Genomic DNA, 14,986 nt, shown 5'->3' with positions numbered 1-14,986 from the left:
ATTGGAGGCAAGATTTGAAACCAGGGCTTCCTAACTCTGAGACTAGTCATATAACCCCCATATCATTCCTGTCTTAATACGATTCCAAATCTCTAAACCAAAATAGCCTGAACTCTCTGTGGACCAATGTCTGGGAACTTGAAATCCTCCTCTTATAAATTCTCTCTAATGGTGGCAGGACAGGGCGCAGAGACAATATATTATCTCCCCTCTTCCCCCCCCCCCATAGAAACATCAGGCCTGAGTTTCAAGGATATGAAATCTTTTATTATAAAAACCAATAACTTAAATTAATTCTGTACAAGTTCCAGCGTGCCTTGGCTTATGAACAACCCAGATTCAATCATCATGTAGGGAAGGAACACTTTGCCCACTTTCCAAGCTCAGAATGGAAAGATGTTTCCTTTGTCTTTGGTGTCTGGAGGGGAAAGCTGGGGGATGGTTCAAAGAAAGTAAAAAATCCTCCCCTCAGACAGTGGGGAACCAGAGACCCCCAACAGTTTAAGCCAGGGTCATCATTGGGGATGGAAGGACTCATGGTAAAAGTGAGTTGGCCTGAATTTCTGTCCCTTTTTGGACATTTTTCTCTAATTTTGTCCATTTTTGGACAAATGTTACACAGACTTGCCCGTGTCTCCTAGTCAACCCTAGGAGAGATTTAGAAGACAGAATCTTTCACTTGAACTCCATAGATTCCTTGTTGGGGAATACATTTCTGGAAGCTGATGATCTTAGATGAGAAAAAAAAAATTACATCTTTATATTCACTAACCTCTAACTGAAAGTTAGCATTTCCTCCATTTGTGAATTTTTTTTTAAAGTCTTTATTCTGAGAAACGGTCCATTGGCTATGCTTCATTGCCAAATATAGTCCATGACACACACAAAAAGGTTAAAAATCTGCAAATTATAGTGTAGGAAGAAGATGTAGAAAGGAAAGGAAGAGAGGAATTTCTAAGATATGGAATGCTCTCCATACATGGGTGTTCCAGATGGGGGACAAAGGAGGTTTCCTTTCTGTTTTTATATTTTCAGTACCTAATGCAGTGTCTGGCACATAGTAGGTACTTAATAAATTTTTTTTTATAAATTTGATAAAATCTAGACCACTTCCTCCCTCTTGTTTTCCTTCAAAACCAGTAGATTGGCAGATATGTTCCCCTCCATCTCTACAAGTTTTGAAGATCTTGAGTCAAGTATGATGCAGTGGAATTCCTATTCCTAGCCTAGACTAAATGGGACCCTTTCCAGCTGTGGGTCTATAAGAGCCCAGAGTCAGAGCTGAGCAGGTAAGCATCTCTTCCCCCAGCCCAGCTTAGCTGGCTTTGGCACCTATCAAGGAAGGGTACAGAGCCCAGATGTGAATAAGGCTCAGGGCCAGGCAATGGTGAGTCCCTGCCCATCCAGAGGGGCACAGCCCTCAGAGCAAGCTCTCTGACAAGCCTAACGGAGTCTGCATTGTCTTGAGCCTGGGTCTTGAATGCATTTAGCAGCAGGCAGGAGCACCATCCCCGGGCTAAGTCAGGAGTAGCATATCCAAAATTAGTCTAGTGATGTCCGCATCCCCAAACATTGGATGGAAAAAGAGGGAGCTGAGCAGGGCAGGAGGGATGGATTTAAGGGTGGAGGCCACGAGGAGGATGCGGGCAAAGCAGCCCTGGTCCACCGGGTGATGGAGTGCCAAAGCCTCCTGAAGGACCTGCTCTGCCTCCCGATGCAAGCTCTCGACGTGAGACGCAGACTGGAGGCCGGGAGTGTCTGCAAGAAAGAGAAAGGAGAGCCAGTTAGACCACTTCTTTTTTCTGAGAGGCAGCAAGTGATGGAAAATCACTGGATTGGGAGTCTAGAGGTCTGGCTGCCCAAGCCTGCCTATACCACAGGCTACCTGGGTGATCTGGGAAAAGTCGGCTCTCCCCAGTCTCTGGGGTTCTGCTCTTCCATCTTGGGAAGCAGGAGGCTTGTGCTCAGTGATGATCTCATATGTTCTCCCAGCTCTGACATCCCATGTTCTAAGGGCCCTCCTAGCTCTGACCTCCTGGGTTCTAAGGGCCCTCCCAGCTCTGACCTCCTGGGTTCTAAGGGCCCTCCTAGCTCTGACATCCCGGGTTCTAAGGGCCCTCCCAGCTCTGACCTCCTGGGTTCTAAGAGCTCTCCCAGCTCTGACCTCCTGGGTTCTAAGGGCCCTCCCAGCTCTGACCTCCTGGGTTCTAAGGGCCCTCCTAGCTCTGACCTCCTGGGTTCTAAGGGCCCTCCTAGCTCTGACATCCTGGGTTCTAAGGGCCCTCCCAGCTCTGACATTCATTGTTCTAAGGGCCCTCCCAGTTCTAGCATCCTGTGTTCTAAGGCTCTCTTCAGTGCCTTAACATTGTTCCAGAGATCCCCTTCCAGGAAGACTTGTGATCATCCTAACATCCTCTGCTCTGTCCAGTACTTTATATACAAAATCCTGTTATCGTAACTGGAATTTGCCTGTTGTTTTATGACTTTTCCCACATAACTCTTTTCTCTCTATTCATTAAGACCAAGGCTCCATAAATGTTTGCATCATGTCTCTCTCATTGGACATAGGATTTAGTGCTGGAAGGATGCTTGGAGGACATCATGTCAAACCTGAGGGCAGCTAGGGGGTGCAGCGGATGGAGCTCTGGACCTAGAGTGAGAAAGGCCTGAGTTCAAATGTTCCCTGGTATGAGCCAGGACAGATCACTCCACCCTTTTTACCTATTTCTTCCTCTGTAAAATGAGCTGGAGAAGGAAAGGGCCAACTACTTCCCCCAGTTTCTTTGCCAAGAGAACTCCCAATGGGCTCCCAAAGAGTCGGTACAATTGAAAATGGCTAAACATGTCAGAGTTTTTCATTCCATAGATGAGATCGTGGCCCAGAATGTTTGTCAAACAGGGAGTTAGTCACAGAGGCAGCATTTGAACCCAGGTCCTCTGAATCCAAATCCAGCCCTCTCTTCACTGCACTGTTGCTCTCAGAGCCAGGCTAGGGCTTTGCTAAGAGGGGCTCTGGGGCTAAGGAGCTGATCATCTCGTCTGACGTTTCCTGGTGGCTCCAGATCTCTCCATCACCATATGCATGGTGATACTTCTTCCTTCTTCCCTCTCCCCAAAGGTGCTTCCTTTCCTAAGAAAATGTGTATGTGGGGGGTGTCCTGGTGGGTTTGGAGCCCTTATTCTTTTTAGATTTAGGGTTTCTGCCCCCAGACTCCCCACAGAAACTTTGCCTATGTGAAGACCAGGGAAGACCCAGGTCTTCACAAGGTACCAAGGTGATTAGCTGAAAGGGAGGTGGGGGTGACACGGGGAGAGCTCACACTCACCAGGATTAAAGAGGATGGCTCCCTTAAGGTAGGCGTATTCCTTGGGGCTCAGGTCCAGACTCCAGAAGGTATGGAGGCAGCACTGGAGCCGATAGACCCCTGCAAGGGTGGCCTGGGGAGTCTGGGGCTCTGGGCTCCTCTCCTCCAGGAGAATCTTCTTGAGCATACTGGGGGCTGGCATCTCAGTCACCTCAATGGTCACCGCATCCTGGGCCAGCCCCAGGAGGAAGAGGGGGGCCCAGGAGTTGACCAGCAGCAGCCTCTGGTCCCCTGGAGGCAGCAAGGCAAAGGAGGGCAGGTACTGCAGGAAGGCAACTGTCTTAGCCAGCACCCCCGCTGCTGCCATGCAGGTTTGTTGGGGGGCCCGGAGGCAGACTGTGCGGTGCCGGGCACAGAGACAGTGGGCGTGAGGTGAGGGGCCCCGGGACCGGCTCAGCAACGAATACAGAATGGCATGTTGGCTGTCTCCACCTTGGCACTCGCAGGCTCCGGAGCCTGGGCTTGGCCTGGCCAAGCTCATGGTTGGGCGGTCAGCGAGGGCTGGAGGGTGGGCTGGGGAAGGTGTCTGTGGCCTGCTCCCTCGGGGCCCTGCTCGGCTGCTCTGCCCTCTCGGCACACCATCCCCGGCCTGCGCTTCTGATTCTATTTATAATCGCTGGGGCGGGAGGGGAACCAGCCCCCCCCAACCTTGACTCCATCAGGGAAGTCCTATTCATTGAAAAACAAGATGACCCTGGCACGGTTGGCTGGGGAAGTGGCAGGCGGGGAGGGCGGGCCCGGGCTCCACGTGGCCCAGATAGGGCTTTTAGTTAATGAAAGGGCCGGCTGGGGTCAGCGGGCAGCCTGCTTTATCGGGATGACTCAGGCATGATAAACAGGGCCATTAACCCAGCCCGGTACCAGGTCGCCAAGGACCCAGGTGTAGAGTCAGCATCGGGGCATGGCAGGTGTCAGGATACACACACACAGTCCTTGTCGGCATCAGGGCCCGCCCAGAGGGAAAACAGCCCCAAAGCCAGACCAACCTTGGACGGCACAACCTGGAAGTCACCTTATCAGCGGCTGTTTGTTTAACCTTGGGGCCCTGCACCGGAGGCTTCTGAGGCCCTGACTGCTGGGACACAGAAAACCTAGAGGCCCCTGGACCTCAGTCTCCTTATCAAACAAATGGGGATAATAATAGGCCACCTGGCTCATGGGGTCTCTGTTACATATGTAGAAACTTTGTAAAATGAGATTAGACTAAAAGATTTCTAAGGTCTTTGCAGGTTTCCCACTTAGTACAGATGTGCTAACTCTGACCTCCTGGGTTCTAAGGGCCATCCCAGCTCTGACACCCTGGGTTCTAAGGGCCCTCCCAGCTCCGACATCCCGGGTTCTAAGGGCCCTCCCAGCTCCGACATCCTGGGTTCTAAGGGCCCTCCCAGCTCCGACATCCCGGGTTCTAAGGGCTCTCCCAGCTCTGACATCCCGGGTTCTAAGGGCTCTCCCAGCTCTGACTTCCTGGGTTCTAAGGGCCCTCCCAGCTCTGACTTCCTGGGTTCTGGGACCCTCCCAACTTTAACTTCTGTGTTCTAGGGGCCCTCCCAACTGTACTGACATAGTTCCCTGAATCGTCTCTTCTCTGGGGCCCCAGGAAATTCTAGAGGAGACTCCCAGTTAGCTGAGCCGACAAAGAGTTCTCCTGTTGCCTGAAGTTAGAGTCAGACCTTGAGTTTTTGTTATTAACCATGTGACTCCAGGACTCACTTCCTCTCAAAATGGCAGTGCTCTGTCTAGGCAGGAGAGCCCTTTCAGGGCTGAGTTCAGCCCAGCCCTGTCTCCTGCCTCTTGGAAAAGGCTCATTCACAGCCAGAGGCAGGACCTTTTATTAAAAAATGGAAGTGTTCCCTCTTCTCTGTCTTTGGTCATTCACCCAAGCCCAGCCTGTCTTGGAGCCAGTTCCCTTTTTCAATGTTCTGAGACGATTTGCTCTGTTCATCGGGCATCCAGGTGGCACTGTGTTTAGAGTATTAAACTTGAAATCAGATTAGACCCAGTTCAAATGACTGCTCAGGCCTTTCCAACTATGTGACCCTGGGCAAGGAACTTAACTTCGCATCCTCAATTTCCCCATCTGGGAAACGGGAATAACAATAACTTTGCTCTTAGAGCTAGTGTGAAGGTTAAATGCAATATTTCTAGAGTGCTTTGCAAGCTTGAACCTTCAAGTACTAACTCTTATTATAACTTGGTTAAAGAGTCTATCTTAGCACATGGCCAGAGGGCATGATATTTTTAAAACAGGGACTATGAAAGCCAGAAGAGACATTAAAACACAAAAGATCCTTGTTAATCTAATGTAGCACGTCGGTCAGAGGTGAAGGACCTCAGAGATCATAATGTCATGGACCTCTATGGTAGTCCAGTGGAGTCAGAGGTAGCCCTCATCTAGTCTAGAACCTTCATTTACCACTGGGGAAACTGAGCTCCATGGAGTGTTAAGGGACTTTCTCAGAATCTTAAAGAAAATAAGGGACAGAAGCCGAGACTCCAACTGAGACCCCTAGCTTCAGGCTTGACTGAGTAGTTTCTGTGTCTGGATACATTTTGTAGCAGAGTCCACCAGAGGCAGTAGCAGTACCACACAAAGTGGGAAGTAGGCATCTTCACAATCCGCCATATTTTCTCTCAACATCTGTTATCCCCAATGGATGATCTTCGGCAATCCATGAGGAGGAAGACGAGGACACTGAACAGAACTAGGTGAGCAGAGTTGAAATCATAGGAAGCATCCCAAGGCAAACGGCGCAGACTCCCAAGATCTTCTGCCTAGAAGGAGCTCCGAGAGTTTCATTAGTCCCGATCCCGTGTCTCCAGACAAGTGAGGTTAGTGAGGATGCCGGACTGTGAGTCTTCTCATGGCCCGCGGATGGTCCAGGAACTGCTGAGCCAGAACACACTCACATTGCATACATGCATACACACAAAAGCTGGGGTCTACTAATGTCCCCTCCAATCAAAGTCTCTGAGCTGGTCCAAGAGCTGTGTCTGGGGAAGGATAACAGCTGACATCACCTTCACTTATCCAGCTGTCGTCTCTGGAGGTCTTCCTTCCTGATGTGAGACAGCCAGGTTCTCCAACACAAATGGGTCCAGGAGGCAACGCAATAAGTTTGGAAGATCCAGAGAGATCATAGGAAGCCCCCCAGCAATTGGGGTGGGCGGCAGGGCCGACAGAAGCTGTAGCTTCTCCCACACGGAGTGGGAGGTGACTGAGAAGCAACAGTGCACCTGGGCAGTGAGTGACCTTAAGGGGACTGCACATTCTGGGCACAGGCGAGCCTGGTAAGGAGCCAGCACAGACCCTGAGCCACAGTCCCCTACCTCTGTTGACCACGGAGGTCTGCCATTCAAGCAGAAGGGCGCAGTTGGATCCCCTTGTGATGTTTTGTTCTCAGGGCACCAGGCAAGGTCCTGGATGGGACCTCCTACTTTGTTGGATACCACTATTGCCTCTGGTGATTGCAGCATGTCCAGAGACGGACATTAGTCAACCAGTCGACAACAACAATAACAGCTGACACTTATGTGGCACTTACTGTGTACCAGGCATTGTGTTTAGTGCCTTACAGTTATTATCTCATTTGATACAAACATTTATTAAGTGCCTCCTATATATATGGTACTGTGCTAAGAGCTGGGGATGAAAAGGAAGGCAAAAAAAGTTCCTGCCTTTAAAGAGCCCACAGTTTAATGGAGAATCAATGTGCAAACATCTGCACATACAAGATACACACTAGTAAACAAAAGTAACCTTAGAGGGAAGATGCCTTGAGGTCTCTTTAATCCCCCACCTCCTGGATATTGTCCTCCATGCATTTTGCTGCTGCTATTCTCTCGTTATTTTCTTCCTTTTTGTCTGAGTGACAAAGAGGTTTTTGCTAGATAATTCATAAATATAGATCTATCCCAAAGAGTCTAACTAGGGACCTCTCTCTCCATATCCTTTCTTCATCTCATCAAATCTTATAAGTTTAACAATGACCACTATATTTATGCCTGCTAGATTTAAAAAGCCAGTTGTGGCTGTTTTTGCAGCTGCTGGACTTGGGATAAGAAGTCTCTTCTTGCTAAGTTCAAATTTGGCCTCAGACACTTACTGGCTGTGTGATCATGGGCAGTCACTTAATCCTGTTTACCTCAGTTTTCTCATCTGTCAATTGAGCCAGAGCTGGAATTGGCAAGCCACTCGGGGATCTTTGTCAACAAAACCCCAAAAGGGGTCAAAAGAGTTGAACATGACTGAAAAACAAAGATTTTTTCTAAAAATTATTTAACATTTTATTTTTTCTTGGTTATATGTAAAACAATTTTTAACATTGATTTTTAAAACTTTGAGTGCCAGATTCTTTCCCTTCCTCCCTCTATACTCCTCTTCATTGAGAATTCGAACAATTCAATATAGGTTGTCCATATGAACAACAAAGGTCTAATAAAATTATCTTTCTCTTGATCTAGTTATTAATCACTAACTGCCTATTGATATTTTATAATTGGAGGCCCCATAAGCACCTCGGACTCCACGTGACTAAAACAGAATTCATCCCCCCCCAACTCCACTCTTATCAACTTTCCTATTTGGGGGATTTCTCTTCTTTCCTCCTCTCTTCTCTTTTACTCCATTCTCTAGTAAGAACTGGCCTTTCTCTTCTCCATGTACTTATATCCTGGATCCCAACTCTTCTATAGAATGAAGTTACTACTATGATCATCACCCTTCTCCCTAATCTTCAATCTTTCCCTATCTATAAGTTCCTTCCTTACTTCTTTCAGACTTTCTAGTTACTTAAACATTTCTAGTATCCTTAAAAAACCTCCCCTTGACCCAGTAATACCCCAAGCTATCATCCTATACCTTCTCTTACCTATTCTATGTCCTTCCTTTCATGGCCAAACTCCTAGGAAAAAAAAGTGGGCTACACGATGCTGATACTTCCTCTCCTCTCTGATACTTTTCCCTCTCTCCCTCATTTATCAAGTCCTTGTCTTCTAGATTCTAGTTTAATAATCCTTTTAATCTGCTCTCTCCAAAGTTAGCAGTGCTCTTCTAATGACCAAATTCAATCCTTTCTATCCTTCTTCTTCTTGACCTCTTTGCGCTGACACTGTTAATCACTTTTTCCTCCTGGATATAACTCCTCTCTGAGGGCAAGAATTTGATTTTTTTCCATTTTTTGTTCTTTTATTCCCAGCTACTAGGGCGCCTGGCCCCATAGTAGGTAGTTGATAAATATTTGTTAAGCCAATGCTGAAGTGATGGGATTTTTTTTGATTCCATGACATTTAAGCGTTGGGCCTGATTTGGAATGACTTTTAGGTAACTTACCTTCTCCATATCCCAATGGGGAAGATCAGAATTGTTGGTGCTCATCTTAGCTGGGGAAGTGGGAAAGGGAGCATCCATCAGGCTTTGGTTTACACTGCCCCAACTCCCATAAAGAGAGTCAGAAAGACTATTTAATCATTTAGAGGGAGGAAGTATCCGTTCCCAGAAGGAAAGCCAAGTAGTAAAACCACATTAAAAATTAGGTTATCCAGTTCCAGTAGTTCAGTGATGAAGAGAGCCATCTATACCCAGAGAGAGGCCTGTGGGAACTGAGTGTGGTTCACAACATAGTATTTTCACTCTTTCTGTTATTTTTTGGTGCATTTTATTTTCTTTCTCAGGTTTTTTTTTCTCCTTCTTGATTCAATTTTTCTTGTGCAGCAAGATAACTGTGTAAATATGTATACATATATTAGATTTAATATATATTTTAGCATATTTAACATGTATGAGACTACCTGCCATCTAGGGGAGGGGGTGGGGGAAGGGGGGGAAAAGTGTAAACAGAAGGTTTGGCAAGAGTCAATAACTGAAAAATTACCTATGCATGTTTTGTAAATAAAAAAAATTAGGTTATTCAGAGAATATCTGGAAATAGTTTGATTCTCTTGCTGCCTGACTGGAGTTCCTTCTCCTCTGGCTGGGTTAGGGATTTCCTCTCCCATTTCTTTTCCAAACTCTGCTTTTCTAATGAGCCAAATGCTCCAGATGGTTCTGTGTGCCAACTCTTACATCAAAAGATCCCTGATTTCATATCAAAAGAATCCCCATCTGATTCCTCATCTAATCTCTTAGCACTTTGTACTTCTGCTCTGTACTTATCAAATTTTAATTTTTATTATTTTTATCTGTGTACCTTTCTAATCTTTCCTTCTAGATTTGATTTCCTTGGGGACAGAGGCACTTCTTAATCTTCTTTGTACTTCCCCTGACCCCCTTTAACCCTTCCCCCCCCCCAGATTTGATGCTTAAAACACAACAGGTGTTTAATAAAGCATATGGTGAATGAATGAGTGCTTTCAGGGAAATGACCTCTTGGAATCTTTCATCTCAGCCTGTTGCCACAATCAGCAAGGTAGGGCATTTAAACTGGAGGATCAGAAAGGCAGTAATTCTTGTTCACAGCCCCAAAGAGGAAACTGATCTCTCTCCTCCTTCTGAAGTTACCTGAAGATAACAAAGCCAAAAGGCTTTGATGCTGATGTTAGATTTGTCTCTAAGTGATTGTGGAGATGAGGATTTGGGGAGGAAAAAACAACAGGCAAACAGAGCAGAGAATTCAAATACAGACAGCCACGGAAAGCCACCCAAGTAAGCAGATGGCCCAGAGCTGCACCCACCGGAAGCCTGGACTATCTCTGCTTTTACAAGCCTCTTTATACCTTCTATTTACACATTGTATATCTTGTTTATACGTGCTTATTTGCATGCTTTCTCTTCTATTAGAATATATTTTCTTGAGAGCAAAGAGCTTGTTTTTGTCTTCCTTTAGATCCTCAGGGGCTTAGCATACACCGACTTACACATAATAAACCACTGGATAAATGCTTGTTGAGGCCAAAAAGATCAAGTAGTTTTTCCTTTGACAAGTTTCTGAAGTGGCTTTAAAACTCAGATCTCCTTTAAAATATATATTTTTTTTCCCCCAGTTACATGTAAAACTTTTTTTTACATTTGTTTTTAAAACTTTGAGTTCCAGATTTCTCCCTTCCTCCCCACTCCACTCCCAATGAGAAGGCACATCTGAAATTATGCAAAGCATTTCCATAAGAGTCGTTTCAAAAGAAAAGATAGATTCCCCCCAAAAAAAATCCTTCAAGAAAATTAAGTTTTTGAAAAAGTATGTTTTAAACTATATTCAGATACGATCTCCTAATGTCACTATACCTCACTACCTAAAAAGTGCTGCATGGGAAGACAGAGAACTTGGGCTCGAATTCTTGACTCTGCCTTTGTGACTGAGTAAATTACTCTAGTTCTTTAAACTTCAATTTTTTCATCTGACAAATAAGTAGGCTTAAGTAGATGGTCTCGGAAGTTCCTTATAGCTCTAGATTTATGATTCTATGAGATCACTTAGCCTCTCTATGCTTCAGTTCCTCATCTATAAAATTAAGGGATTGGACCTGGGTCCTTTCCTGGTCTTGGGTCCTTTCCAGTCTATGATCCTGTAACCTCTCTTATTCCCTTGAAGAAAGAGGACCCTTTCTGAGGGCCTACAATCATGGAGAACCTTCCCAAACCATGTTGCCCATTTCCATATTGCTGCTAATGGCACCATTCTTTTCCCAGCCACTCAAGTTGAAAGCCTAGGAGCCTTCCTTCTCCTTCACTGAGCACATCCAATCTGTTACCAGGTTCTGTCAGGCTTTTTTTTACACTATCTCTGAGAATTATCCATCTCTACATACACAGGTCCTTCTTCCCTAACATCAGAATGACAATATTAGCACCCATCCAATATCTGCCTTCCTCCTCTCCTCAGCCTACCTGAACCCTTCAAAACACATTAAGATTCCACTTCTGGGGACCTGTATGTGCCAAAATGTTTGTGGCAGCTATTTTTGTAGGGGCAAGAAACTGGAAAATGAGGGGATGCCTGATGCCCATCAATTGGAGAATGGCTGAATAAGTTATGGTATATGAATGTTATTGTTCTGTAAGAAATGACCAACAGGATAAATACAGAGAGGCTTGGAGAGACTTACATCAACTGATGCTGAGTGAAGTGAGCAGAACCAGGAGATCGCTGTACACTTCAACAACAATACTGTATGAGGATGTATTCTGATGGAAGTGGATATCTTCAATAAAGAGAAGATCTAATTCAGATCCAATTGATCAATGATGGACAGAATCAGCCACACCCAGAGAAGGAGCACTGGGAAATGAATGTGGACTACTTATATTTTTGTTTTTCTTCCCCGGTTATTTTTACCTTCTGAATCCAATTTTTCTTGTGCAACAAGAGAATTGTACAGATCTGCACACATATATTGTATCTAAGATATACTTTAACATGTTTTACATGTATGAGACTACCTGCCATCTAGGGGAGGGAGTGGAGGGAGGGAAGGGAAAAGTTGGAACAGAAGTGAGTGCAAGGGACAATGTTGTAAAAATTACCCATGCATATGTTCTGTCAATAAAAAAGCTTTAATTTAAAAAAAAAAAAAAGAATTGATGCTTTTGGAAAGAAAAAAATCCACTTCTGCTAGGATGGACTTTATCCTAGAGACAGTTTATTTTGGGGCAGGGGAAGAACAAGACCATCCTCTGCCTACTCTATGCAGAAGGTTGGAGGTCTGGAAACATTTTATATGACCTCTAGACATAAATAAATGTTTGCCTTTACCATTTGCTTCAGCAGAAATTCTTGCCACTCCACTTCTGCCTCAACTGCTGAGACTGTCCACTCATAAAACTGTGGACAAGGACATGCAACTCCCATGTGCTCTTCTGCTCTTCCTCTACTTCTACCCTTCCCTCTACACTCAGGAAATAAGTTGAAAGAGAAAAAGTTAAAAACAAAAATCCTGAGAGCTGACTATCTTTTTTCTCATAGGATAGCCCAAAAGGATGGTTCTGGCAAAATGTCATCCTCTTAGGAACCTTAGTGTAACATGAATTTGCTGCTCTGGTCCCACTCTGAAGATTAAGGGTGTCCCAACTAGGAAGTACATCAATACAAAATGTCCACAAAGGTACCAGTTCTTCTGTCTTTCAGAGTCTTCCAAGTGGGTGACTCCATCTAATCTAATCTGAGTAAATCACTTCACTTCTTTCTAAGTCTCAGTTTCCTCTTCAAAAAAAAAAAAAAATAAATGAGTTTGAATAGATGAACCCTGAAGTCCTTTCCAACTCTAGACTTGTAATTCTGCAAAACCACTTAGCTTCTCTAGGGCCCTTAGTTTCTGTTCGATGTGGTGAATTTACCAATATGATTTTGCTTAAAACTTTTGTCCATTAGAATGGGAGCTCCTTTGAAAGCAGGGGCCATTTTATTTTTTTATTTGTATCATCAGTGCTTTGTATACTGTAAACACTTGGTCCTGCTTTAATAATTCATTTATTCATTCACTCATTGACCTCTTCTTACAGAGGATATCCATGGACTATATGGGGTATTTTGGGAGGACTAGCACCTCTGGGGCAAGGTTTGCTGAACCTTTTTAGGGCTGTTCCTCTACCTTTGGTGTTTAGCTTTCACTAAACTCTCACCAGTGGCTCCAAGAAGCCATCCCATGAATAGCAGATAAACCCAATAAACTGTGGCAGATGGGCCAGATCAGGTAACCACGAGGTCTCAAATCCATCGTTGAGTTTGGGGATGTCTACTTCAAGCACGTGAATACTTCCCCCAGTGGAAAAATGAGAACAATTTGTTCCAACGGCCATGAAGGTGGCAGAAACAGGTGCAGTGAAGCACTTAGGGCTTGGTCAGACATCAAGGATGTCAAGGTCACCTTCTGCATCCTGGGACAGAGCCAGCTGTATTGACTTTGTCACTGGATTTTGATGACTGCAAGGAAGAATGGGGCTGATGATTTTGTGCAACTTTGTCTTGCTTGTGTCCAATCACATATAAGTCAAGACACCACTCTGTGATGTCATTGGTCCTCTTCAAACAATAACATGGGGATACGTTCCTTTAAAAATAAAATTAACACACATTGCTTTATGAATCATTTGGGGAAGAGAAAAAATTAGAATAAAAGGAAAAACCATGGGAAGAGATAAAAAAAATTTTGCTCAAGTAATGAATTGAACCAGCTACACACCCAGCGAAAGAACTCTGGGAGCTGACGATGAACCCAATCCCTTTATTTTTGTCCGCCTGCATTTTTTTTATTTCCTTCACAGGCTATTTCAAAGTCTGATTCTTTTTGTGCAGCAAAATAATTGTTTGGACAGTATACATATATTATATTTAATTTATACTTTACATATTTAACATGTATGGGACTACCTGCCATGGGGGGGGGGGGAAGGAGGGGAAAAGTTGAAACAAAAGATTTGGCAGTTGTCAATGCTGAAAAATTACCCATGCATGTATCTTGTAAATAAAAATCTATTTTAAAAAAAGGAACTGATTAAGAAACCAAAAATAAAAATCTGCTCAGCTCAGTTCATGTAAATATTTCCAGGCTTTTCTAAAACCAACTTGTTCTCCATTTTTTATAAAACAAAAATATTTCATTACCTTCATGTACCACAACTTGCTCAGCCATTCCCCGATGAATGAGCATCTATCTGCTCATTTTCCAGCAGCATGGGGACAACTCCCGTTTAGAGCTCAGTGACTATCCCAAGATAAATCCTGAAAGCTGACTAGCTTTTCTTTCATTGGCTAGCACAGAGGGATGGTTCTGGCAAAATGTCATCCTCCTGGGAACCTTAGTATAATGTGAGTTTGCTGCGCTGGTCCCACTTTGAAGGTCAGGTGTGTCCCAACTATGTAGTATGTCCATTTTTGATCCTGTTCCTTGAAGCTTCCTTAAAGGTGGGTTTCATTACCAGGAGCGAGCAATCCACAGATGTCAAAGGAGGAAGGGTCCTCAAGGATCAAAAGCTGCTGAAAAATTAAAAAGAATGGAGACTGAGATGAGGCTATAGGATTTAGCAATTACGATATCACCCTTGGAGCAATTTTGGTCCAAGAACTAAAAAATGTATGAAATGCAAAATGGCTAACTCTGATTACATTAAATTAAAAAGTTTTGCACAAACAAAACAACGCAGCCAAGATTAGAAGGAAAGCAGAAAGCTGGGAAAATAATTTTAAAGTCGGTGCTTCTGATAGAGGCCTCATTTCTAAACTAGACAGAACGGAGTCAAATTGATGAGAGTACAAGTCATTCCCCAACTGATAAATGGCCAAAGAATGTGAACAATCTTCAGATGAGGACATTAAAGCCACCCATAGTCATGAGGAAAAAATGCTCTAAATCACTACTGGTTAGAGAAATGCAAATTAAAACAAGACACCACCTCAGCCTCTCAGATGGGCTAGAGAATGGTAAGTGTTGAGGGGGGTGTGGAAAGACTGGGACACTGATGCATTGTTGGTGGAGTTGTGAACGGATCCGACGTTCTGGAGAACATTCTGGAACTGTGCCCAAAGGGCTATAAGACTGTGCACGTCCTTGGCTACAGCAGGGCCAGTGCTGGGCCTGTATCCAAAGAATCATGAAAAAGGGAAAAGACCCGTTTGTGGCGGCCCTGTTTGTGGTGACAAAGAATTAAAAAATGAGTAAGAGCCCGTCCGACGGGGAGTGGCTGAATGAGAAAG

At 44.6% G+C, this 14,986-nt stretch overlaps 1 protein-coding gene across 1 annotated transcript; it reads right to left on the bottom strand.

The window, feature by feature from the left end:
- Positions 1 to 245: 245 nt before the first annotated feature.
- On the bottom strand, positions 246 to 3,957 carry NR0B2 (nuclear receptor subfamily 0 group B member 2). Its single transcript, XM_074297627.1, has 2 exons — positions 3,327 to 3,957; positions 246 to 1,758 (listed from the first exon to the last, which is right to left on the bottom strand). The coding sequence occupies exons 1-2, from the start codon at positions 3,844 to 3,846 to the stop codon at positions 1,517 to 1,519; spliced, it is 762 nt and encodes a 253-aa protein (XP_074153728.1). The 5' UTR covers positions 3,847 to 3,957; the 3' UTR covers positions 246 to 1,516.
- Positions 3,958 to 14,986: the final 11,029 nt, after the last annotated feature.

Source organism: Sminthopsis crassicaudata, chromosome 3, assembly GCF_048593235.1.
Source record: "Sminthopsis crassicaudata isolate SCR6 chromosome 3, ASM4859323v1, whole genome shotgun sequence".
NCBI classification, from domain to species: domain Eukaryota; kingdom Metazoa; phylum Chordata; class Mammalia; order Dasyuromorphia; family Dasyuridae; genus Sminthopsis; species Sminthopsis crassicaudata.
The sequence above is the reverse complement of the archived record's forward strand: the minus strand, read 5'-3'. Positions and strand labels throughout refer to the sequence as shown.

Coding starts and splice junctions, on each gene's coding strand:
- NR0B2 (XM_074297627.1), bottom strand. CDS start 3,846: ATGAGCTTGGCCAGGCCAAGCCCAGGCTCCGGAGCCTGCGAGTGCCAA. Junction 1,759..3,326: donor AGCCATCCTCTTTAATCCTG/GTGAGTGTGAGC, acceptor TCTTTCTTGCAG/ACACTCCCGGCCTCCAGTCT.